Raw genomic sequence first — 23893 nt, 5'->3', positions numbered from 1 at the left:
TGCAAAATTGTGAAATTTTCTATGTTAGTGTGGTGATTTAGACTTCACACCTTTATTGGTATTAAGATTTTAACTAGAGAGGAGTGCCCATGCAAGAGTTGAACGACAGTTTTGTTGTTCAGCCCAGTCTTATAAAATGTAGTCTCAGGATCATGCAGAAGGTTAAAAATAGAGAGTGAAAATACAAAATATCCCTGCCGCAGCAAACCTGCAGACTAATGAAATTTCCATTTGCCTGATTGGATTAAAAAAAACTTAAATGTCTCCTTTAAAATATCACATTTCTTCCCTATTTAAATAGAACTAGTGTACCTGTTGCTCGAATTTGAGCAATTGCTTTACAGGCGACTCAAAGATTATGGAAATACTCACAATCTACACAACAGTTAGATATAATCAAAATCTTTTGTAAATATCTTATCTTTTTTTTAAAAAAAAGCTGATCTTGTTTTTTTAGTGTTTTCTACAAATTTTTCCCTCTCATAGTCGCATTAGGTTGTCTATGATAACGATTATAAATTAAAAAAAAAACATTATTTATATTTCTTCTACTTGGTTGTGTTCTATGACTTTTTCTATGTTTCCATTGTTTGCAAATCGGTTATTTCAATGATTGCTCAAGAAATGTAGAACAGTGTTAATTCAGTTTTATTTTTAGCCTATATCAAATTGTCCAGGATTTCTCACCCTTTTCCATTCTATACACCAACCCAAGTTTCGTCTACAGATGCAATATGCCAACGAATATCACCTACGTACAATCTCCAAGAAGTGGTAAAAAAGGCAGTAACCAACCCATACAATAGATATAAGTTAACTCCAAAAGAAAAGAGTTACTGTGATAATAGGATTTTCCACTGATTTGGTAATAGAACATTATATTGCAAAACATGACACGTTGCAGTAGAATAGTTATTTGTGTAACTAGTGGTGAAAGTGGCACTTTGCTGCACACGAGAGCAATGTTTACGCACGAGCCGCAGGCGAGTGTGGAATGATCTCGAGTGCAGCAAAGGCCTTTTTCACTCGTGTTACACATTATATTTTTCCTACAGTCACTATAAAGCATATAAATAATTAGTCTTTCAAACACTATGCAACACGTTTTTAGGTTCAGCTGGCAACACAAATGGTGCCCTAGAGAAAGTAGTACCCGCGGTCCATATCACTCCGCTATTTTTCCTCGGCAAGAAATGTGCTCCACGTTTTGAGAATATAGTTCCGTATGTTTTTGTAATTTGAAGTGGTTTCCGCGCCTAAAAAAAATGCTTAAAAGGTGTTTTCTTGTTTATTAAGATCGTAGGAAGGTTTTAAAAACGTTTAAAAGAAAAGTCCAGAAAGTTCAGAAATACCGAAACTATAAACACGAAATGACAGGTTAAATCATAGTTATAATAGTCAATCAGCTGATCATAGTATAATTATCTTTAAGTGTTGCCAACCTATTTCCAAGCGTACACGGATTACGTGCATAATGGAACGACGCTGTTTTGTGTTGTTTCGTTGGAATCCTGATGTGCGGCAAAGTATAAACCGTACGGCAAAGTATAAATCGTACGGCAAAGTATAAATATGCAGCAATTAGCAGCTTTCTGTACTATAAACAGTACAAGGAAGCCAACTTTGTCGGGTGACTGTAGGAAAAATCCATTTTAAAATCAGAAAAACCCATTGCAAATACTGTACTTCATTTTGACAAATTCAATAAATCACAATTTGAATATTAACAGCTGTTTAATTAAAAAGTAGGGTAGAATTATGCATATGGTCGTAATGTAAACAAATCTGAAGAGGCAACTTTAAAGGCTTCTGGGGCGGAGCCCCAAGGGAATTGACCTCGTTCCTCTTTTGATGGCTCATCTACAGACCAAGACCTTTCTTTAGAGACCCCTACCAAGTTTCTACGCCCAGCCGTTCTCTCAAATTAGCTGTGACAAAAACCCCGTTTTCCTCCATAAGAATAACATGGGATGGGAATTCAAAGGCCACTGGGGCAGAGCCCCAAGGGGATTCACCATGTTTCTCTTTTGATGGCTCATCTACAGACCAAGACCTTTCTTTAGACACCTCTACCGAGTTTCTACGCCCAGCCATTCTCTCAAAATAGCTGTGACAAATAAAAACAGTTTCAAATTAATATATAGATTACTTTAACAAGTACTTAGGTTTGCTGCAACAGAGAGAGTAAAAGTTTTAGCGAATTCCCCATATAGGTAGGGAATAAGCTATTACCGTAGTACTCATGGTAGGACCTGGACCCGGGACCGATTTAATTTTTCATTTTGAGGTCCCTAGAGGCCAAAAACACCATCCGTTCAAATTCATATATATATATATATATATATGTATATTTTATATATATATATATCTTACTAATATTATAAATGTGAAAGTTTGTGTGTTTGTTTGTTTGAAGTTCAATCACTCATTAACTGGACGGATTGGGCTGAAATTTGGCACGATGATAGCTCACATTTCCGATTAACATAGCTATAGACATATTCATATCTCAAAAATCCTTTTGGGCTCCGCCCCAGTGGCTCTGTAGTTACCCATGTTATCCTTATTAGTATTCATATTAAAGGGAATTAAAGAATTTAGTCAGCTGTTTCAACTAAAAAAGTTGGTTCTATGACATGAAAAGCATTAAACAGTTATAACATTTACCAACAGAGTGTAGCACTATTATTAATTTTGTTTGCATTTATGAAAACAGATGATTTTAACTAAGCAGCAAAAAACTGTAATATGCAATGAGAACAGTCTAAGTAGGATTGTTTACAGTTATGTTTATGTTTTTAATTTCAAGAATCATTTGTGATATTTTGCGAATTTTTTATAATGTTCTCATTATTGTTTAGGTGAATTGGTAGAACATTGTGGCTATGGTAGATGTGTAATACTATAGTAAACTGTAAATTTAAAGAAGCAAATTGTATCAAATTGTGTTCTCCCCCCATTGCAAAGGCAAAGCTTGAGTATAACTGCAATAAGCAATTTATACTTATATGCCAACCCCGTACGAAGGACGGGTACTCTGCTAGTTTATATACCGGGTGTCTCACGAAGGGGTTTAAACGTTTGATTTTATATTACGTGCCCATTCATGCACCAAACCTTTTTAAACTTTACACAGTTTACAAAGTAGGTTCTAAAAATATTCTGGAAAAATTTCAACTCCCTAACCTTAGTAGAAACAAAATGGCGGCTTATTGACAAATTTACCAATGTGCTTTCTATAAAAACTACTTTCATGATTTATTATTAGTTATTTATTTATTATTATTATTTATTAGTTATTTGATTAATTTTTAGTTTTCCATTTGGCTATGTTCTAATTTTTTCTTTTTTTAAAGTCATATTGCCCTGGAAAGTAACAAAAAAATATTTTATAAAACCAAAAATACCTTTTTTAATGTTTTAAAGTAACTTTTTCAATATGCCGCCATTTTGTTTCTTCTAAGGTTTGGGAGTTGAAATTTTTCCAGAATATTTTTAAACCCTACCTTGTAAACTGTGTAAAGTTTCAAAAAGTTCGGTGCATGAATGGGCGCGTAATATAAAATCAAACGTTTAAACCCCTTCGTGGGACACCCTATATATATATGTGTCCGTTAGCGCGATAACTCGAGCAAAAATGATCCGATTTTGATGAAATTTGGTACAAACGTGTAAACCTACGTTTATTCAAACGAGTTCGCGATCCAGCATAATCGGACCATGGGAACAGGGGTTTATGGGGGGTTTTATGGGGTAAAAAAGGGGTTTTCCCATTTTTGACCCTAAAAACAAAAAAATTAGCAATTTACTTTTAAACCATTTTGTAGAGCTTAAAAAAAGAAATAATTTAGTATATTGAAGCGCTGTTGTATGCCTAACGGTCACGTATAAAATTAAAAAATAGTGTAATTTAAAATTCCCATGTTATTCTTATGGAGAAAATGAAAATTGTTGTAGTTTACTTGATTATGGATATATATTGATAAAATTTGGCAAATTTATTTATTTCATCCTATACTATTGACGAATGGTCAAAAAACACTTTTTACCTTCCCCGTAGCAGCAAACCTAAGCACTCGTTAAATCTAATGTTATTTAAATAGGGAATAAATATGTATTATGTATGGAAATATTTGAGTAAAAATGTAATCCGACAAGTTGAAATTCGCTTAGTCTGCAGGTTTGCTGCGGCGGGGGTATTTTAAAGATGAAGCTGGTCTTTATGTTACTTACTTGTTGTATGTTAATTAATGTAAAACTGTTTAGGTTTTCAGAACCAAGTAGGGAATTTGAGAATACAAAGCATATATATAGCCTCAATGTTTATTTTATTTTATTATATTTTTTTTCTCTTTTTTTTCTTCGGCATATATATATACCGAAGAAAAAAAAGAGAAAAAAATTTAATAAAATAAAATAAACATATATACATATAAGTTACATATATGTACATATATGTAAAAAATATACATATATATATATATATACCGAAGAAAAAAAAGAGAAAAAAAATATAATAAAATAAAATAAACATTGAGGCTATATATATGCTTTGTATTCTCAAATTCCCTACTTGGTTCTGAAAACCTAAACAGTTTTACATTAATTAACATACAACAAGTAAGTAACATAAAGACCAGCTTCATCTTTAAAATACCCCCGCCGCAGCAAACCTGCAGACTAAGCGAATTTCAACTTGTCGGATTATATTTTTACTCAAATATTTCCATACATAAGACATATTTATTCCCTATTTAAATAACATTAGATTTAACGAGTGCTTAGGTTTGCTGCTACGGGGAAGGTAAAAAGTGTTTTTTGACCATTCGTCAATAGTATAGGATGAAATAAATAAATTTGCCAAATTTTATCAATATATATCCATAATCAAGTAAACTACAACAATTTTCATTTTCTCCATAAGAATAACATGGGAATTTTAAATTACACTATTTTTTAATTTATCTATATATATATCTATATATATTATTTATATATATATATATATATATATTTGAAGAATAGTTTTGTGTCCATCTAACTTGGATTATTTTTACATTAACTTTGTGTTGGGTTTCATAAAGAATAAAGGGGAAAAATAATTACGCATCCAACTGTTCAGACATACAAGTTCTATCAAATGCGTACAAAAGTTACTAAATAGCTTGAAGTTTTCAGCTAGTACCATCTTATAAGGTAGGTACCGGCAATTTTGGCAAGGACCAACACCAACAGTTTTTTTGCCAGAGTGCAAAGTGTCGAATTATCTTATATCGTGAGTCCCAAAAATTTACTGATTTACTGTAAAGAAGTTCAATGTTGGTGTTAAGTTATTTTATTTACAATCAGCTTTTTCCAAAATCAATTGAAAATCTCAGGCTCACACATATCTGAATTATTAATGTTATCTAGGTTTATTTCACTTTTTAAAATTTTAATTTAAATTCCACTGTAGGCTAGAATATATTGCTTCCGTAATCTATTACCTACTTAACATTTCCTCTGTCTTGAATTCGTTTTAACATTTTTTACACATTTTGGAATGCATGGGTATATATTAAGTGAACGGTACCAGTTACCAACCATGTGTAGCTAAAATTTTTGAATCTGATAAAAAAATTTTCAAATAATCGGTAGGCCTACTGTAACATCATAGTCATATGTGAACTGCTTCCTCTCAAGGGGTATAAAGGAAGGTGTGTGCTTCGTGAGGAATAAATTCGTCCAGTTTGCACTGCTACCTCGCGTGCGTGTCTCCCTGCCGCACCACACCGGCGCCACTCACACAAACTGCTTGCTAAACGTGTTTTTAGTTTACCAAATCATAATCAAGTTTAAAATACCTATATGTGTAACATATACAACATAAAAAAAAACGGTATCAGCAATCTGACACGTACTTTCTCACATTAGCTTGTCAACAACCTTTATCATGGGTAAGCTATGGGAGTAACTATGATATTTTATAGGAAAAAATCACAAAAGTTGCAATAACTTCTAAACCGTAATTGTTACAGCCATGGGGGATTGCACTATTTTGTTTAGAATCATAAGGACCATAACACATTAATTTTGATTAAAACCGGCTTTTATACTAAAATTCATTTTTTTTTTATTGGGTTGTTTTTATGGGAAAATAAAATAATTTACAATAACTTTTGAACCATATTTTTTACAGAAATGGGAATTATACAATTTTGTTCAGAATTTAAGAGGCTACAACATACTAAATTTTTGTCAAAATTGTTCTAGCCATTTTTGAGAAAATCCAACTTTTCCGTTATTTTATATTTTAGGTTATTTTTTTAGGTTTTTACAGGAAAATCACCATTAAAAATCAAAATTTCTAAAAAATTAAATATACTCCTGGGATACCATGGATTAGTACCTACATACAAAATTTCATCAAATTCTGATCACGGGTGTAATAAAACTACTTTTTTGGGTCCAGGGAGACCCAAAACGGATATATCCACTCAAACTCAAAATTGTTGACGAAAACAATACTTTCTCCATATACTATGGTATAGGGGGAGAAAGTAAAACAACGTACAGTGGGACAAGTATGGCAGTTTATGGTTTTGGCTTATAGTTGGTCGGCTGGCAAGACCAGCATACTACGTCACACTATGTCCGTAGTTAGTGGGGGGGATGTACGTGCACACACCTTCCTTTATATGCCTTGGCTTCCTCTGACCATGTTGTTCATGACCCAGTTGCCGGGAGCGAGTGTAAGCACTCAGTTCCGTCTGCCGGTTGGTGTCCAGCTGTTGACAGTGTTTGTAGAACAGCTGGAGGTGCAGATGTTGGCCGAGGAATCATCTCAGTTGAGTGCAGCACTCAGAGCCACCAAGCTGCGACGGGAGAGCACTGCGGGAAAGGTATATACAAGCGACATTACACATTTCATTTCCACATTCTGAAATGATTTATTCAACTTAGTAGTTTGTGAATAGTTACTTCTGATGTTTTTAAACTAGTTGTATTTACTGTGTATAACAGTTACATTAGAATACTAAACAAAGCTTCCATTTTGGCCAACATCTTTCTTAGGGATAACTCAACAATAAAGCTTGAAAGCTGCTCTTGACATGTGCTGAAACTTGAAAGTTTAGGGTGCAATAATTCAAATAAAAACACCATTAGGGGAATAAAATAAAACCTGGCCGACAAAATGTTTACAGTTTGCTGGAATCTTGAGGACTGGAGAGCAAGGAAACTTTTGGATCGGCAGTTGATGCGTGGAGGGAATAGTAGCGTGATGGGGTGTAGCCAATCCGGGAACTTTATTGGAAACTGTAAAGATAGAATAAAACGAATTCTTCTAAGAACTTTTATTCAACATTCAACTAACTTAACAACTCACTTCAAAACAAGTCAACAACATAGTAACCCCTGGTAACCATAGTCATATGAGTAAACATACAAATAATTACTAAATCATATGTCATTCCATTACATCCTCTCTCCCATGATAAAATGTTAAAACTGATACCGCAATGTAGGTTTAACTTCTCTTCCGGTCCTAGTGAAATACCGTCCATTAACTTTTCTGCCTCTTTCCCATTCCACTCTATTTTCTTCTTTCTTTCCATTAGAAGTATCTGTGTTTTCGCTCTCTTTTCCGTTGCTAAGGCTATCTTCTCTCTCTTGACAAATATTAGGGGTTCCTTCATCCGGGTAACGATCCCATGAATCATACATGTTGATATATGATTGTTTACATGTCGGGATAAGAAACCTCCTGTTTCTTCTTAAACAATTTCCATTAGACTTCACCATGTATTCTCTATCATTGGAACCTCTATCTACTATAGTCCCGTACCGCTTCAAATCAGTTATCCATACATTAACCCCCTTTTCCAATATGTCGAGATTCCTTCCCCCTGCGGTTTCGGGGTTAGAATAGAACCGCAGCCTTCCCGGGCTTGTCGTAAGAGGCGACTAAAAGGGTGACCGACGCTCTCACTGGGAGTCCCTGGGAGTGCCCCTGTTGTGTTTGCAGGGGTTGATGTGTGCTCTGCACTGCCGATGGGAATTCTCAGTGAGTCGTGAGAAGCCAGCCACTTCGGTCCTTGGTCAGGGAGTGCGGCATGGATGTAGAGGTCGGGCTCTACATTGTGACGGGTGACCCCCGGCACGTCAGGTATCCGGTGCTGGGAAAACGGAGGTTGGGCCTCGGGGATCTGGGGTAGGGGCGCTGTCCCCGAGGGTATACCCGTTCCTGACTATTCCGGGCCGCCCCTTGCCGCACGATGCGCTGGTAAACACAAGATGGCTTTTAAAACAAATACCCTGAACACATCTTTGATAAGTAGCTCGGATGAGCAAGAAAAGAAGTCGGAAGTAGAGCGAGACCCTTTTGGGCGAAGCTCCAAGGTCCAGAGATCGCCAACATTGAAAGGCGTGAAGACGTCCCCACCATCTGCAACTTTCAGGTGTACAAAAGACTTGACTTTGGGATCTCCCTTGACAAGTGGAGAAGGAAACGGTGGACCACCCTCTAAGTCTGGTGAAGGGATGCCGGAGGAATCCCTAACAGCAGCGTTAGATTTGGAAGTGTCGGGAATGGTACTTCTGCGTCAGCAATATCTTGATGCAGAAAATGACATTGAAAACCGGCTTCGAAACATGGAGCAGACCATAAAGGCAATGCTTGAAACCTTTAAGACGCATAGAGGAGTTAACCAAGTGGTTAAAAATGGTATGGCTAAGCTCGAGGACGACCTTGGTTTTGTCTTCGCCTGCCGGCTGGTGAGCAAGTCAGCCATGGAAAGGATCGCCGAGAAGGTGGTGTCCCTACCTGACGGCAATGCGCGACCTTCCAAGAAACGCAGGAGGCCTACATCAGAAAGCCCTCCAAAAAGAGAAGAGATTGTTCAGACAGCAAAGCCTAAAGTTAAGGTCAAGGCGACCCAGACTTCTAGGTCCTTCTCTGACGTAGTTGCCGCTCCAGCGAAACCTCAACAGCCACAGCAACCTGCAACACCCATTGAGGGTAGCTCCCTATAGGGGTCAGTCGTAGAAACACCATCTGGGACTGTGTGGGAAAAGCGCCTTACGAAAAAGGAGAAGAGGGAATTGAGGCACGCGGAAGTCGGCTCCAAGACATATGTGGCAGTGAGGGCGCAGTCGACCGGCGTTGCCCAAGCTGTGCCTGGCTCGGCACTCGCTTCTAAAGAGTCGCGGCCCAAAAAGCCCAGGACTGAGGCAATTTTGGTCAAGCCTTTGGAGGGAAGATCATTCGCCGAAGTCTTGGGTGTTATCAAGGCCAAGGCTAAGCCAGAGCAAACCGACACGGTTGTACGGTCGATTAGACAAACCCGGGACAGGGATGTCCTCTTCGAACTGGGTAAGTCTAAAGATAAAGCCGCCTTTGCTGCCGAACTAAAGGCAGCTGTGGAAGGTCAGGGCACCGTTCGTGCTCTCGAACCCAAGATGTCCGTCGAGGTTCGGGATATGGATTGTGTGTCAACGGAGGATGACGTCATTGATGCCCTAAAAAAAGCTGTCCTCGAGCTTGCCGGACAAACGGCTAGTCTGAGGGTGTGGCTCACGAAACCAAACCGGAGTCAACAGCAGATGGCGGTTGCCGAAATGGCAGACACAAACGCCAGTAAGGTTTTGGCACTCCAGCATTTGAGGGTTGGATGGGTTAATTGCAGGTTGAGATGGAGGGTGGAAGTAACGAGGTGTTTTAAATGCCTTGATTTCGGCCATTCCTCCCGAAACTGCGAAGGGCTCGACTGAGGCAAGAACTGCCTTCGATGCGGGGAGGTGGGTCACACTCGTAGGGACTGTAAAGTCGAGACCTGTTTCCTCTGTAAGGAGAATGGCCTCAATGATAAAAACGCTAATAGCTGGGTCTGAGGTGTGCAGTGCATTTAAAGGCGCACTACAACAAGCGAAAGCCCAACCACGAAGATAAGGATCCTCCAGTGCAATGTAGATCGATCCAGACAGCTGACGCGCTTCTCAGTCAGCTTGCCCTCGAACACGGTGTTGACGCGCTCTTGGTCAGCGAACAGTACCAGTACCGGGACAGGGACCCATCTCTTTGGTTTCCCGATACACTTGGTACTGCTGCGTTCTGGGTTCGTAATACAGCTAAAGTGCAGGTGAGGAGTCATGCGAAAGGCCGAGGATTCGTTTGGGTCCGGTGCGGGGATGTCACTTACTTTAGTGTATACCTCACCCCCAACGAGGCTATCCGTGACTTTCGTGGAAAGATAGACCGCCTGGAAGAGAGCGTGCGCGATACCGACGGGCACGTTGTCGTGGCGGGGGATTTCAATGCTAGGGCTGTTGAGTGGGGAATGACTCTCACTAATTCCCGGGGGAAGTACTTGGACTTTACTGCCAGGGCTGGACTTGTTGTCATAAACGAGGGCAACACGCCAACTTTCCAGCGTCCCGGAATGAGGGGAACGATCCCAGACATCACGCTTGCATCTGAGTCCCTCTTGCCGAGGATACGAGCCTGGAGAGTCCTAGAGGATTATACGGCAAGTGACCACCAGTACATCATTTTTGATGTCCTGGATAGTCATCAGAGACAAGCTACCATGTCTCGGCAGGTGCCCGTTCGGTGGAACACCAAAAAGCTGGACGTGGCCAAATTCACCGAAGTCATACTACGGGGAGAGCCAGTGGTACCTGCTGCATCTGGCGTGGCTCTTGCAGAGACATCAGTTACATCATTGATGAGGCTGATAGTCTCGGCCTGCGAAGAGTCAATGCCTTGCAGGAGATCCCGGTGCGATAAGCGACCTGTGTACTGGTGGACAACCGAGATCGCAGAACTGCGACGGGCAGCATTGAGAGCCAGACGTCTTGCTACCAGGGCCAGAGAACCTGAAGATAGACGTCTTAAGTCTGACGCTTACAAGGTGGCTAGGAAGTCTCTTCGCCGGGCCATTAATCGGAGTAAACGCAGTTGCTGGGAGAAATTAAGGGACGATGTTGTAACTCATTGTTGTTAATTTGTATGAATAGTAAATAGAAGATAAGTTAATGTACTCGCTTGGCTATTACGTGAGGGCCGGGACTGTGAATAAAACTAGAGTTACTAAATGAATTTACAATTTATTTAAAAAAAAGGAGAAGCTAAAGTCAATCAAACAAAATACAATGATAATATATAAATCGAATACAGTTAAACAAGGGGAAATGAACCAGCACAGTGAATAGTCAAATTAATAAGGTAAATTATACTTTATCCTAACAAATAAATTGGTAATTGGAGTTTAAATGAATTAAAAATGTAAAACAAAAAATAAAATATTAATTAACCTTCAAATTTAAGGAAGTAAATTGAATAGAATTTAATCAAAGTTTGAAAATCTAACTTCTAAAGCCTTAAATTATTTATCCCTGATTAAGCGAGCAGGACTTACATTTTTAGTTTAAATAATTATAAAATTGACATACTTTATGGGTTGATGCACTGGACACTTCACAAAATAATTTTTAATCTGCCTTTAAAGGCAACAGGCCATGGTTAAAATAACACACTTCACTTCGCGAATCACTCGCGACCGAAAACTTCGACTCCCGAATGCGGTGACCCGACCAAAGACTTCCTGGAGACTGCCTTTCCTGGGTTTTTGGTGCAATAGACGTCCCCCTGTCCGCCTATAGAGACAGCCAATCAGAGGGTGTGATCGTTGGTTAATCTTCTCTGATTGGTTAAGACAGTCCACGTGGACTTGATGTGCAGATGTCAAAAAGTACATAGCTTGCAGATTGTCTTCTGTCTCTCTCCACGATTGATGCATCGGCAGCTGAACGTTACACCACCGTGGGACAGGAAATGTATAGACGGACGGGAAGTCATGGATAGGATTACTGAGATCCGTGGTAGTATATGATGTAGTTACAATGTCGATTCCGATCCGTGGGGCCTAGGTTACAAGATAGTAACCAAGAAGCTTGGCACCCGCTCTCCACCTTCCGTTATGGATGGGGCCTCTATGGAGAGGATCGTTAAGTCCCTTTTCCCGACTCACACACTGCGCCCATTGCGGGAGTTCGGAAGGGTGGACGACGTACTGCTGTTCAGTCTCGAGGAGTTGGAGGCGGCCGTTCTATCCCTGAAGAACAACAAGGCTCCTGGACCGGATGGGGTACCTGGTGAGGCCCTGAAGAAAGTCTTTCTAATAAATCCACAAATCCTTTTGAGCACGTACAATGCCTGTCTGGCCGAGGGGAAGTTTCCCTTCTGCTGGAAAACAGCTAGGCTTGTGCTCGTGGGGAAGGGAAAAGGAAACCCAGACCTACCCTCTTCTTACAGACCTCTCTGTATGTTGGACACTGCTGGGAAAGTCTTGGAAAAGTTGATCCGTTCCGACTGAATTCAGCCTTGGTTGCTGCAGGAAATCTATCACCTCGTCAGTACGGTTTCAGGAAGGGACGGTCAACGGTTGACGCTATTGAGGAGGTAAAGCGAGCCGTAATGAGAGCTGAGGAGTTTAACAACTATTCTCGTCGGGTTGTGCTGCTTGTAACACTTGATGTGCGAAACGCATTTAATTTCGCGAGGTGGTGCGATATGGAACGCAATTTATCAGCGCCATGGGGAGGACCAGGCAAGAATTGAGGAACGCACCCGGACCTTCCAGCTGTGGCAGGAGAGCTGGGAACAGGAGACAAGGGGGCTCTGGACCAGGCGACTGATACAACAGGTCCAACCTTGGGTTAATCGGCGGTGCGGAGAGGTGAACTTCTACCTCACCCAATTTCTGACGGGTCACGGCTTTTTCCGGTCGTACTTGTTCAGGATGGGCAAAGCCGTGTCACCCGATTGCATATACTGCCCAGGCATTCCCGATGACGTGGAACACACTTTCTTCCACTGCCAGCATTGGGAAAGGCCCCGCCTGGAGGCTCAACAGTTCGTAGGACTGCTGTCGGTGGACACGGTCATACCGATGATGATGGAGGGTGAGGACAATTGGACCTGTGTGTCACTTTACATCCAGGGTGTTCTCCACGCCAAGAAGCTTGACCTCGACCGGGATGTGGTGTAGGTAAAAAAAAAACAAATAATGCCAGAAACGGTGCGAGCCCTGTGGGCTTAGGTCACATGTTGGCCTGACTTGAAGTAACGTGACAAACAATTCCAGGTCTGTGTCCAACAGAGTAGAGGGGGTTTTTTAGTGAGTAGTCTGTGATAAACTCAGGAGTCTCACACTACAGGCTGGCTACCTGTGTGCGTAAAAACATTTTCCCTCCTCACCCAAAAAAAAAAAAAAAAAAAAAACGATATGTCGAGATTCCTAGCTCTGTGCCTACGATCATAGTAAATTTTGTTCTTTTGATTCTGTTTTTCTTGTTCATTTCGGTACTGATCTAGATCAGGCCAACGAGGTTGAAGCTGCTCTGGAACTGACGGAAGAGTTGTGCGTATTTTCCGTCCAAAAATCAATTCTGCAGGTGATACTCCACATGCAAGAGGAGAAGAGCGATGTGCTAAAAGACCAAGATATGGCTCTTTATTTCCCTTTAATTCCCTTAACATGTCTCAACCGCTCTCTCAGCTTGTCCATTAGACTAAGGGAAGTGAGGGCTTGAGGTCTCTATAGCGAAACCCAATTCTTTTGCAAATGCTCTCATATCTGAAGAGACTAAAGCAGTTCCATTATCAGACCTTACAACACGTGGAATCCCATGTCTGGAAAATATTGACAAATAAGCTTGTTTTATAGCAACCGTATTTATACTGGCCAATGACAACAATTCAATATATTTTGAAAAATAGTCTTGCATGCAAATATATACTCTTCTATTATACACGAATAAATCTGTCCCAACAACTTCCCAGGGTTGATTAGGAACCACAGACATGATCAGTGGTTCGGCAGGATTAACCCGATTCTCCAAGCAACTAGAGCAGTTCTCAACCATTCTCTTTATATCCACCGATAGTCCAGGCCACCAAACTGTGTCCCTTGAACCAGGGTGTCCACATTCTGGAAAGTCAGGGATAGTCATGGAAAGTCATGGAAAAAAATTTTGGTCATTGAAAGTCAGGGAAATAGGCAAGAAGTCATGGAAAGTCATGGAAATTTCCAATTATGGATGAATTTGAGGGGACCTTTCAATGCTCTAGTCAGCCGTAACCCGGACTGTTGTAGCATTTTTCAGGATTTTTCACAAATGTTCGACAATTCAATTTATTGTTTAGTTGTATTATTTTATGAGTTTTCGGTTTCTTTTAGTTCATTGTTGTACCTATTGTTCTCCATTGTTATCTGTTATTACATATTTCAGTATTTTCTGCAAAATAACATGTCCAGGCAGTATTATTTGTGTGTGTATGTTATATTATAATTTGCGTGTAAAGTTTGTGAGTCATGGAAATCAATGGTAAATGGTCATGGATAGTCATGGAAAGTCATGGAAATTAATGACAAATTTTTTGTGGACACCCTGCTTGAACGAGCCAGATACTTATTTACTCCTAGATGTCCACTATGTATCTGGGATAAAATCTCATTTCTTAAAGGTTTTGGAATAAATATCCTTAATCCTTTTAAAATCAGTCCATTAACAAAAGACAAATTCCCTCGTTCTCTGAAAAATTCTGTATTCTTTAAGTCCGTCCACTCACCTGATTCTATTTCTTTCCTCAACATGTTACATATAACATCTTCTTTCACACTTTGACGAATTATTTCTAATCTACTGTCTGAGCAAGGTAAGGTAGACACAACTGAATTAACAAACACCTCAACATCTTCATCTAGTATATCACTTTCCGCAGTTGAAACAGTCTGCAATGGTGCCCTAGACAGTGCATCAGGAACAAAGAAGCTTTTTCCTGTTTCATATCTCATTTCATAATCAAAAGGCATGAGTCTCATTATGAATCTCTGCAACCAAGGTGTCAGGTCACACAAAGACTGTTGTCCTAAAATTTGGATAAGGGGCTTGTGATCAGTAACCAGTTCAAATTTCTTTTCCAAAATGAAAGAACAGAATTTCTCACAAGCCCAAGTTAGGGAAAGAGCCTCCTTTTCAATTTGAGCATACCGAGATTCTGTGTTAGTCATAGTTCTTGATGCATATTGTATTGGCTTCCATTGACCATCCACATTTTGTTCCTAAATGGCTCCAAGTCTAAATTTCGATGCATCTGCACACACTCTAGTTTTCCTCTCAGGATTATACAAATGTAAAACGGGAGCCTGAATCAATGACTCCTTTATCTGCTTGAACTGTTTCTCATGAAGATCGTACCAGTACCATTCATTTCTTTTTGAAAGATCATTTAATGGCTTGGTCAGTTCTGAAAGGTTGGGAAGAAACTTCATTAAATAGTTTACCATTCCAAGAAAACGTTTCAACTCGGTTTGATTTTTTGGAACAGGATACTTCTCCACAGCCAAGGTCTTTTCTGAGTCTGGCATAAGCTGGCCATTTTCAATAAAATGTCCCAAGAAAGTTATCTTTGTCTTTTCAAACACGCACTTCTCCCGATTCAAAGTGATACCCGTTTCACATAGACGAGAGAGAACACAGTTAAGTCTTTTGTCGTGTTCTTCCTTCGTACTACCAAACACACATATGTCATCAGTTAAATTTACAACACCTTCTAAACCTTCCAAACATGCAAACATTTTCCTTTGAAAATGTTCAGGAGCTGAGCTGATCCCAAAAGGTAATCGCTTGAAATAAAACCTACCAAAAGGCGTTATAAAAGTTGTCAACTTGGCACTTTCACTGTCAAGGCCTACTTGCCAGAAACCACTGTTTGTGTCAAGTTTAGAAAATATTTTTGCTCCTGCCATCTGAGCTAAGGTCTCATCCACAGATGGCAAAATTAGTCTTTCTCTCTCTACATATTTGTTGAGAGCTGTAAAATCAACACACAACCTTACTGAGCCGGACTTTTTAGGGACAACAACCAAGGGAGAGCACCACTCTGTTGGTTCTGTGACAGGTGCTATCACATCAGCTTTTACCATTTTATCAAGCTCAATCTTTACTTTATCCCTGAGCGATATAGGGATCCTTCGTGGCGTCTCAATAGAAACTGGGTTATAATCAGTTTTTAACTTGATCGTATAGGGCTCAGTAAACCTTCCTAGACCTGAAAAAAGCTTTGGATATTTTGCTTCCCACTCGTTTTTTAAACTTACTTCACCAATGTCCTTAAGCAATGAAAATGCTAATATCCCTGTCCTCCCTAAGAGGGGCTCTTTCTGGCTGCTTAGAATGAACACTTCCTCCATATGATCTATACCATCTTTCTTTAAGCTCACGATTGACTTACCAATTACTTTAAGTGGTATACTATCAGGACCTTTCAACTTGATACTAGTTTTTTTAATCTTAAGATTCAAAATCTGTGCATGTTGAATTCCAATACAGCTGACATCAGCACCAGTGTCAATTTTGAAGTTAAGATAATCAGTCTCATTAACCAAAAGTTTTACATAAAACGGCTGGGAGGAACTTATATTTGACACCCTTTCATCAATCGTAACAGAACTCAGAGCAAATGGATTAACTTTGCTAGATGATGGTTCAGATTCAACCTCCTGAACTACTGAATTGAAACTTTTTCGTTTACATGACCGACTAAAATGGCCCTTTAATCCGCATTTGAAACAAACTTTATCAACTGCCGGACACTTTTCCTTGGAATGAAACTGATTTGAACCACACCGACTACATTTCTGACTATTTTGATTAAATGCTGAGGCCTTACCAAACTGCTGTGTGTCGCTGGTTTTAGCAAACCTTGATGAAAACGTCTTTCTTGTTTCCATGACTGATGTTTTGCTTATCTCTTCCGAGTTAGCAGCCTGTTGTTCCATCGCTTCTGCTTGTCTTGCTGCTTGAACTGCCCCAGTCAACGTTATCCCATCTTTTAATTGTAGGTGTTTGGATAAACTCTTATTAGACATCCCTGTAAGCTTAAGAAGTATCATTTCATCATTAAAATGTCTACTCTTACAATTGCTGCATGACCATTCACATTTCTCTGACATTTTATGTAAATCATTAATGTAAGAGTCAACCTTCTCGCCTGGACATTGGTCTTTCTGTAGAAACATAGCTCGATGATAAAATATATTTTTCTTGGTAGAAAAATAATCATCAAAAGTTTTCACTACCACATCAAATGAAACCCTTTTTTCCTCAGACATTCCTAGTGACGTTAGGAGTTCCTCAGCTTCTTGGCCCATGCAGTACAATAACATGTTCACCTGCTGATCTTCAGATTTTAAAGCCAACCCAGTAGCTTTACGGAACATTCCAAATACCTTTATCCAGTTTGACCATGTTGCTGGATCTTGGAAGTTGAAAGGATCAGGAGGTTTGACTTGGTACATAGGTTCTTGCCTAGATTTAGCCTCTTCACTCATTTTAGTATTAAGAACAGAGTTTAATATATTTTTCAGTAATTCTGGTGTCAATTCCATTTTAAAATATTCTTCTTCAGTCTAAACACTGCCACCATGTAAAGATAGAATAAAACAAATTCTTCTAAGAACTTTTATTCAACATTCAACTAACTTAACAACTCACATCAAAACAAGTCAACAACATAGTAACCCCTGGTAAACATAGTCATATGAGTAAACATACAAATAATTACTAAATCACATGTCATTCCATTACAGAAACATACGATATTACGTGACAGTCACCTGATTGCAGTCAGGTCACAAATGCAAAACATATTGCCAACTTTTTATAACAAAATTATACATATGGTAAAAATTACAACATTACGGTAAACTATTGTATACATTACAGAAACCTGAATATAAGGTCTTCAGTAAAAACTGGTTTTCAAGACAACTGAAGTCATAAAAATACAATTACATACAATAATTACAAACAGTACAAGATGTGGTAAGTGAAACTAAACTAGCTTTAATTTGGCTTTAAACGAATTACATGACAGTCTTTTCATGTTTCTTGGGAGGGTATTGTATGCCTGGAGTCCAAAGTATGAGAACCCTTTTTTTACCTGTCTCACGCCACACTCGGCATTTCAAGCAAGCCGTCCTGCCTAGTACAGCGATTCCTAACTTATGTTCGAGGCATAAGTTTTCTTTTCAAATAAGGAAAATTAGAAGACATGGTCTTGTGAACAATCAAAACAGTTTGTGGAAAACATTGCTTTCACAAAGAGAGCACCTTAGCCTGTTTGCGATAGGTAGATATATGATCAAACTTCCTCAGATTGAAAACAAACCTTAGGGCTCGGTTTTGCAACCTCATAAGAATAACTCTACAGTGAGGAGTAAGACATTCATCAAACGATGGAATGGACCTTTGAGTTAATTTTAAAACTAGTGTGCTTGGACTTGTCCTTGATCAGTGTTGCTAGTGGTGAGTGTAGTACACTGTCAAGTCTGTGGCCAAGCAGTCTATGTAGACTACAATGTGAAATTAGGGTTTGGATTCTGTATTGGTGTCCAATAAGGAGTTCACCTGTCCAGCCTACTTAAAATAATCAGTCAATGCTCGGGTGGAAGTTGATGAGATGTGTGGATTCTCAGTCACGTGCACTTTAGCCATTTTGGTTTTTTTTTGCCATTACTGTGTGGTTTGTGTTCCTAGTAAACTTGTTTGTAAATAATTTGGACTTTCAGTTAACCTAATGTAATTTCAATTAACGTAACGTAAGCAAAAACATAATATATTAAAAGTAAAGCTCACATTGTAAAATCACCTTTAAAATAAAAAAAAACTACATTTTTTTACAACAGCATATGAAAAAAAAAACAAGACATGAAACACACATCATAACGGAGGTCAGATTTGCAAACAGAAGTGAAGTCTACTTGCAGTGTCCAAAGTCTATGGCAAGAGTTTTAATTTGTTGTGAAATGTAGACTTACAGTGTTTGTCTGGGATTTTGAAATGCAATTTATTTACTGATATGTGTTTCAACCCAGAAAACATATGTTTAAGTACTTTAAACTGTATTAGGATTTTTACTATCTTATCTTATTATCTTATGATCAGAACAGATAGACACGTCTAGCCATACCTGGATCTCAGCTGGAACTGAAGCGGCGTCTCATTCTAGTAGGGGAGGGGCCTTTCTCTGAACCCAAGGTCCAAAGTTCACTAATTTCCTATCTTAGTCTAACATTGTCCAATTAATAACTTAAATATTCTCTTCTTATTTACAACAATATGCAATGGGTTTTTCATCATGTGTTTTTTCTCAGGATAAAGGTGCGATGAAAAATAACAACAAAGAACCTCCTATAGGTTCCACATTCGGCATGAAGCGAGATGTTTCCATGATGTTCACTACAGTTGTGGAGGAGGCAGAGGGTGAAGTGGAGAGGGAAAAAGTTCCAGATGTAGTGAAAGACGCAGTAAAGGCTCGTAAAGCAGCTAGACTGCTGTCTGTGGCTCCGTCTGGATTTGTTGTTCCCGATCCAACCAATGACAACATCAGCACATGTCGTACTACTGACGACATTTCTTTTAATGAAGACAATAAAATCTGTGTAAGGTAAGTAGTTTGGTGTGTGCAGTGTGTTCACATTTTGAGGTGTCAAAGACTGATACATATTTTCAATCCTTAAAACATCACAAGTGCACAATAATATATACTAGAAGTTGTCCAGTGGTCGAAAACTCAACCAAAAATATTTAATGTACAGAATTCTCTATTTTCACCCCACGCTTAATTGTGTTATTGTTTGACTTGAGTATATAGATTTTTAATTCTTTTCATTTATTTATTTATTAGTTATCAATATCTGTTGTTTTTAGATTTAATCTTTTGCAGTAGGTCTATCTATACTACTGTATGACATGATATGCAATTTTTACAGTCTGTACTAATTATACCATTATCAATGTGTGTGTGTACTATTTAAGGCTCTATAAAAATAATTCTTATGTAAAGCTGTAGGCCTACTAATGCCAATAATAGATCAATTATGTATTTATGATGATGTAACTAATAATGCTATTGCAAGTGTGAGGTTTTGTACTTAGTAGTAGGTAGGTAGGTAGGTAGGGTTGGTGGTTAGTAGTAGGTTTTGGTAGTTAGGAGGGAGGGAGAATGATACATATTGCATGGTGGAAACATAGAATTTTTATTTTCTTCTTTCTTGCAGTCTTGAAGCCAGTCAACAGGCCCTAAAATTGTGATATGTCCATTTATTTGTTTATGATATTTTTATATTAAGTTCCATTCAAAACTTGTTGTAATTTAGCTATTTAGTTATTTCAACAGTTAGTTATAAAAATGGGAAAGAATGTCTTGATACAAATATTTTTATTTTTTTTCTTTCATGCAGTTGAGGAAATTCCCAAGCTGTAAATAAGATATGAAATGATATAGGTAATATACATAAATAAATTTTTTTCATATTTTATTATCAAGTATTACTATAAATTGACGTTAAAACAAAAACAATCTGTTAATTAACAATTTTTGGCCCGACCCAAACCAAAAAAAGTCTGACTGGCAGACCCCTATTATCAAGGCAAGGGCTTAACTTAGTAGTAAAATAGGTGAAGCCTTTATCTTAACTTTGTTTATTTCTTGACACTGTTAGAAGTTAAGTTTTAATAATGTGTGGGACAGTAATTGTTGTTAGAAAAAAAAAGAAAACCATAAATGCAGGATACTAACCATTTTCATAGTAATGTCAATGTATTTAAATTACAAATAATGGTTTCAATACAATTCTGAGGAGAAAACCGCAAAACTACTGGTAGCCACGTACCATCCCGATTTTGTACCGATAACCGAGGTACAAAATATTGTACCGTACCAACCTTAAGTTTTCTGTACCGCAGACCCCTAGCTAATACCCTTCTTTTTAAACTTTAGGTATCTCAGTTTAGGAGTGGCAAATTCAGTTCGTGAAGAAAAAGAGAAACAAACAGTTATGAAGTATTGCAACACAATAGCTGATCCTTCCTTTCCACTTTTTCGACGAAACGGACTCCCAGCCTCACAAGCTCTCTATGACACTCGCGTTACAAGACATTACAGACAGCTTTCACAGGAAACAACAAAAGAAAAAAGTGAGTATCATGTTATTTTGATTGCACATCGACGTACAGTAGAACCTCTCATATCCCACTATGACGATATTACGTCGAGGAGGTCATTGTACCACGCATTGTACCATGGTCAGAACAGCCAAAAGGTAAATTTTTAGCACGTTCAAAAATACTGTAAACTTTTTTTACGAGTAAGAAAAAAACTGGGAATTATGCGTGAATTGTAATATGTAACCAGGTCACCCTGATTTTAGTGCCATTTTTGTGTAATATGGATCTAGGACGAATTTACAAGGTTTCACCTAAAGCCAAGTGTTGAATTTGCTTGCGTAAACCCTCACAAATCTCTGTAAGCGCATGAAAAACCGGCTGTTGAATCATCATCTCTTGTAGTGGCAAAATTGTGAACGTCTTCTGTGGTCACAGCCAATACGAGAATATCTTCTGTGATCACAGCAAAATCATGCACATCTTCTATGGTCAATGTTAAATTGTGAATACCTTCCACAGTGACTCAAAGTTTCCCATGGTCAAGTTGAAATTGAGATCACCTCCTGCAATCACGGAGATATCGAGAACACCTTCCACGGTGACGGGAAAATCAAAAACATTTCCCGTGGTCACGGTGAAATCGATGACACCTGCCACAGTCACGGCAAAATTGTAAGCATCTTGCGGTAGCATCAAAATCGTAAATATCTTCTGCGGTCACAGCAACATCGTCTTTTATGATCGCAGCAAAACCATGATCGACCCAAGCTATCAGGCTGTATCCTGGGAGTCTTGTGTTGGCCAGGGCTTCTGAGTTTAATCCGTGTTCAGTAAGAATCAATATGGTAGGCAGAATGGTTGATAGTGTGTGGCTTAATCTATCAACTTTATTTGATCAACCCCCTTATGTTTTTATGCATTAGAGTTATTTTGGATTTTTTTCTGCCAGCTTTAATTTTTTTGCCTTTTGAGCAGTTTGTGGCCTGTTCTTTTGTCTTAGGTTTTGTTACAGAAATGGTCTGGTTATGAACCAGTTGTGATATAATGTTGATAGAAGTTGGGTGGTTTTGGGATATTGAGATTGGGGTTAATCGATTTTCGGCAGAATGGAGTTCCATAAAATTCGTGTATTTTGGATGAATGGTGTGTGTTTGTTTCTCCTCCATTTTCGATGTCCTGTTCCTAAAAAAAGGGATCATAGCGTCTGACCTACATAGGTTTGTTATTTGAGCAGAACTCATGTTAGAGGGCATGTTTATCTCAAGAGTGTCTATAGTATCTATGGAGTGTGGGTCTTTATCCGTAAGATTCATGTTTCTTTCCAGATTGAGAGTTGGTAGTCTTTGGTTTTTAGGTGAAGGTTGCTCTGGTTCAGTTCCATTTAGATGCCTATGGATTTCTGGCTGGACTTTTATAATGTTTGGGCTTTGTTCTGGTTAAGACATTAGGCTGTTATGTCTGGTTTGTGTGGTGTATATTCATGGGAGTGTCACAGTTTTTGATGGCTGGGTTTGTCTGCTTCCCTTGGAGTCAAAATTAATTTGTTGTTCTAACTTAGATCATTTTTACCATACCAAGGTTCATAAATATCAGTTAGAACAATTCAAAGATAAAACATTTTGTGTAAAATTACAAAAAGGCCGATATATTGTTAACAAAGCAATTTTGGAAAATCTCTAATTCTTGATTTGTTTTTTTTTTTTTTTTGGCCCATAGAGAACAATTTCCCGTTATTTGCCTGTTCACTAACGGGACCTCCTGTATGTGTCCAAGCTGCAGCACCCCTGCTTTTCAAATAGAACAGATATGTGATTTATATTTAAAACTGTTAGAGACATGACTATTTTAAGGACCTTTATTTATTTATCTCATAAATTACATCACCTACTAACTTAATAAACAAGTTTTTGAATATGCACAACAATTAAAAATACAATAGGGTCTGCTCTACTCTATTGGTATTTCTCCAAATTTGATCAAAAAGCTAAGCTAAATGGCTGGATCTGAAATGAAAAGTTCTAAGGTTTAAAACCATTAGTTCAAGCCGTCCATTATCTACAAGTACCAATGAATTTATTTAAAAATTATTTTTATAAAAATTCTTATCTTCATTCATTTATACAAAGGCACAATCTACAAAGAAAAGAAAATACGAACCTTAAAAGAAGAGAGCTTGAAGAGAATACGAATAATTTTTCAATGTAAAATATTGTAAAATGGAGTAGTGAATTGTAATCAACACATCCCTGCTTTTATTTTGATATAATAACACATTTGAATCATTTACCAACTCAATAGTAACATTACAGCACAGCTATACCTTAGACCCTTAACCTGTACTGGTTGTTAGAGCCTCGACCTAAGAGTTTCGCCTTGGGTTTTGGCGAGAATACTCGGAGCAAGAAGGAACGTGTGAGACGAGCACTCAACCTGCCACTAGGCCCGTCCAACACTGACACCCAGGGTACTGCAAAGCTGCATGTCACACTCAGCATGGCCTGCCTGCATGACTCTAAAACATGTCTCTGTTTCAGCAACTTGCAGACTGTCTTGTTAAAATCCCCTTATCTGTGTGATCTCTGCTCTCCATTTCTCTTAAACTAACGAGTAATTTTATGAAAAGGAATAGAGTTCAGCTAGCTTACTTGGGAAAATTAGAGTCAAGGGGCTGTTGAATATAAGAAAAAGTTTACAAAATATAACACGGATATTTTGTTGTAAATTTCTTTTTACCAACTCTCTGAAGATGTACTGTACTAGGAAGAAATCAATGTTATTTTTTGCCTTCCTTAGGTATCTATTAGCCTATGGACTTCAATTCTTTCAAGCTCAAGCAAGCTTGCTGAACACTCTCCCTTTTCAAAAAATCTTTTATAACCTCCTGAGTGCCTATTTTGGA

At 38.5% G+C, this 23893-nt stretch overlaps 1 protein-coding gene across 2 annotated transcripts in view; it reads left to right on the top strand.

Annotated features, from left to right (window-relative positions):
- LOC128987130 (uncharacterized) overlaps nt 1-23893 on the top strand; it is a 139399-nt gene that overhangs the window by 54745 nt on the left and 60761 nt on the right. Inside the window, exons 6-9 of one of the 2 annotated variants that reach the window (XM_054407848.1) lie at nt 6717-6881; nt 19200-19492; nt 20828-21024; nt 23345-23458. In XM_054407848.1, the coding sequence (XP_054263823.1) occupies nt 6717-6881; nt 19200-19492; nt 20828-21024; nt 23345-23458 (769 nt within the window). The remainder of the gene's footprint in view (nt 1-6716; nt 6882-19199; nt 19493-20827; nt 21025-23344; nt 23459-23893) is intronic. The other variant, XM_054407849.1, reaches the window with a different exon arrangement.

This window comes from Macrosteles quadrilineatus, unplaced genomic scaffold (assembly GCF_028750875.1).
Source record: "Macrosteles quadrilineatus isolate MER2022 unplaced genomic scaffold, UCM_ALF_1.0 Scaffold_2__2_contigs__length_208266976, whole genome shotgun sequence".
Classification (NCBI taxonomy): Eukaryota; Metazoa; Arthropoda; class Insecta; order Hemiptera; family Cicadellidae; genus Macrosteles; species Macrosteles quadrilineatus.
This window is presented reverse-complemented; position numbering and strand designations above follow the sequence as displayed.